Source organism: Berghia stephanieae, chromosome 10 (assembly GCF_034508935.2).
Source record: "Berghia stephanieae isolate SIO BIC M18660-M18661 chromosome 10, UCSD_Bste_1.3, whole genome shotgun sequence".
In the NCBI taxonomy this organism is placed as follows: domain Eukaryota; kingdom Metazoa; phylum Mollusca; class Gastropoda; order Nudibranchia; family Aeolidiidae; genus Berghia; species Berghia stephanieae.
Window position 1 is genome coordinate 10,425,323 of NC_088369.1, and position 2,500 is coordinate 10,427,822.

The 2,500-nt window shown below is 40.7% G+C and overlaps 1 protein-coding gene across 2 annotated transcripts in view; it reads right to left on the reverse strand.

The window, feature by feature from the left end:
- Positions 1 to 2,500, reverse strand: part of LOC144980489 (lysosomal protective protein-like) — a 40,314-nt gene that overhangs the window by 31,563 nt on the left and 6,251 nt on the right. For both annotated transcript variants that reach the window (XM_078928098.1, XM_078928099.1), the window contains exons 4-6: positions 1,812 to 1,859; positions 1,377 to 1,463; positions 414 to 569 (exon numbers count right to left, since the gene is read on the reverse strand). In XM_078928098.1, the coding sequence (XP_078784224.1) occupies positions 414 to 569; positions 1,377 to 1,463; positions 1,812 to 1,859 (291 nt within the window). The remainder of the gene's footprint in view (positions 1 to 413; positions 570 to 1,376; positions 1,464 to 1,811; positions 1,860 to 2,500) is intronic.

Below are 2,500 nucleotides of genomic sequence, written 5' to 3' on the forward strand. Positions count from 1 at the left end.
GAGATACCATTTCTTTGTTGTTGTTGTTTTTTTTTTTCTATTTCTCTTTATGTTCGGCTATGTGATCTAGTGGTATGACACTCGCTTTCGGATCGGAAGGTCCCGAGTTCGAGCCTCGTGCTCGGCGCATAGTTGAGTCCTTGGAAAAGGCTCTTACTCACTTTCTCTCACCGTACTCAGGTGTAAAATGAGTACCTGGTCGTTAACAGCGGTGTCTTTGTCCGAAAAATTGTAATATTGCCTAACCGGCGGCATGGCCCGTCCTACATGCTAAATGTTGCTGTTGATCAGTGACCCATTGTAAAGCCCTTTGAGCACATTTATTGAATATTGCGGTATATAAAGCTCAATTAAAAAAAATAAATTAGTTTGTTGTTGTTAATGGGCAGATTCCTCAATGTAATTTTTCTTACCTTCAGATGAATAGCTGGAATATCCATGACAAGGGATGCCAGGGATGGGATGTAAACGCCCGCGTAACTTTCCCCAGAGATGTAAAAATCTTGGTCTTTGTATTCGGGAAACTTTTTGAAGAAGTCTTGTAACGCCATTGCATTTTGCTTGGCAGTCTGGGGTATTTGTAAGAAGATAATATACCAAATATGCATTTTGGTATGGTCATTATTTATCTTAAATTTTAATGAAATAAATTTTAAAAAAGGAATATAAATAAACACACAATCATTCACACACGCGCACACGCACACACACACACACACGCGCATACGCACACACACACACACACACACACACACACATATATATATATATATATATAAATATGTATAAATATTTCAGGTATAATATCGTTCAATATCTACAATATTGTTTCGAGAATTCGCTTTCTTCGGGAAATAAAAGTGAAAGTCACTTCCTGAAGAGGGCCAATGCTCTAAACAATACTGTAGAAGTTGAACGAGACTATACTTGTAATATTTTATAAATATCTCCTTTTACCAAAAGTTGAGCACTATTATTTCATGATTCTATATATATATAATATATATATATATATATATATATATATATATATATAATATATATATATATTTTGTGTGCGTGTGTGTGTGTGTGTGTGTTTACATATATATCACATGCTCTCACTCTCCATGACACATTCTTAACATTCGAACGCTCAGCAGGCGCGAGCGCGCGCGCGCGCGCGTGTATGTGTGTGTGCGCGCGTGCGTTTGTGTGTTTGTGAGAGGGAGAGAGATGGAGAAAGAGTGTGAGATGTAGAGAGAGTAGAGAGTAGGAGGAGTGAGAGGAAAGAAAGACAGAAAGAAAGAAAGAAAGAGAGAGAGAGAGAGAGAGAGAGAGAGAGAGAGAGAGAGAGAGAGAGAGAGAGAGAGAGAGGAGAGATGACGAATACTGACAATGACGTCATCGCTTTTGATGTTCCCAGAGGCACTGTAGGAATACCCCACACCGACAGGGGTCTCGATGTAAATCATATTGGCTACCTGTGGACACACAAAAAATATTAATAATAACAATTTATAAAAAGAAAGAGAAATAGAAAAAGAAACACACAAACACACAAAAAAACTCCAACCCCCCCCCCCCCCAAAGACAACAAAAAACAAACCACAAAAACAAACAAAAAACGAAAGAAAAACCCAGCCCCCCCCCCCCCCCCCTCAAGAAAAAAAAAAAGATAGAAAAAATTCAAAGCAAATTCAATACAAAACAGAAACAAAACAAACCCAAAAAGACCAAAAGAATCAAAACAAAACAGAACAATACAACCAAAACAAAGAACTTCTTGCAACTTATCATCATAACAATGTGCATATTTTAAAACGTTTTACCTGATTCCACGTATACGGGTTGTACTCCAAAGATCCGTCTGGTTTAAACTGGGAAGGAAAGAAATGATAATCATATGAGAAACAGATTTCTTCAAATCCTCCTTCTGCGTCTCTCCTCCTCCTCCTCCTCCTCCTCCTCCTCCTCCTCCTCCTCCTCTTCTTCTTCCTCCTCCTTCTCCTCCCCCTCGTCTTCTTCCTCCTCCTTCTCCTCCTCCTCCCCCTCCTCTTCTTCCTCCTCCTTCTCCTCCTCCTCCTCCTCCTCCCCCTCCTCTTCTTCCTCCTCCTTCTCCTCCTACCCCTCCTCTTCTTTCTTCTCCTCCTCCTGCTCCTCCTCCTCCTCCTCCTCCTCCACATCCTCTTCTTCTTCCTCTTCCTTCTCTTCCTCCCTCCTATCTCTCTCTCTTTTTTCTCTCTCTTTCCCTCTCTCTCCCTCTCTCTCTCTCTCTCTCTCTCTCTCTCTCTCTCTCTCTCTCTCACCCACCTTACCCCCATCTACCAATCGACATAAACAACACCAACCTCCTTCTTCATCAAAATGATTAAATAAAATAATAAATAAAACTAAAATTCCCCTTATTCATCCCCAAGGGGAAATTCGTCTTTAGGGTATATTCCAAGGGAAGACTGGAATAACTCAGGCATCAGCCGCAGTGCAGCACAGCAAAGTGTGTTAGGGCTAGGTGACTTGC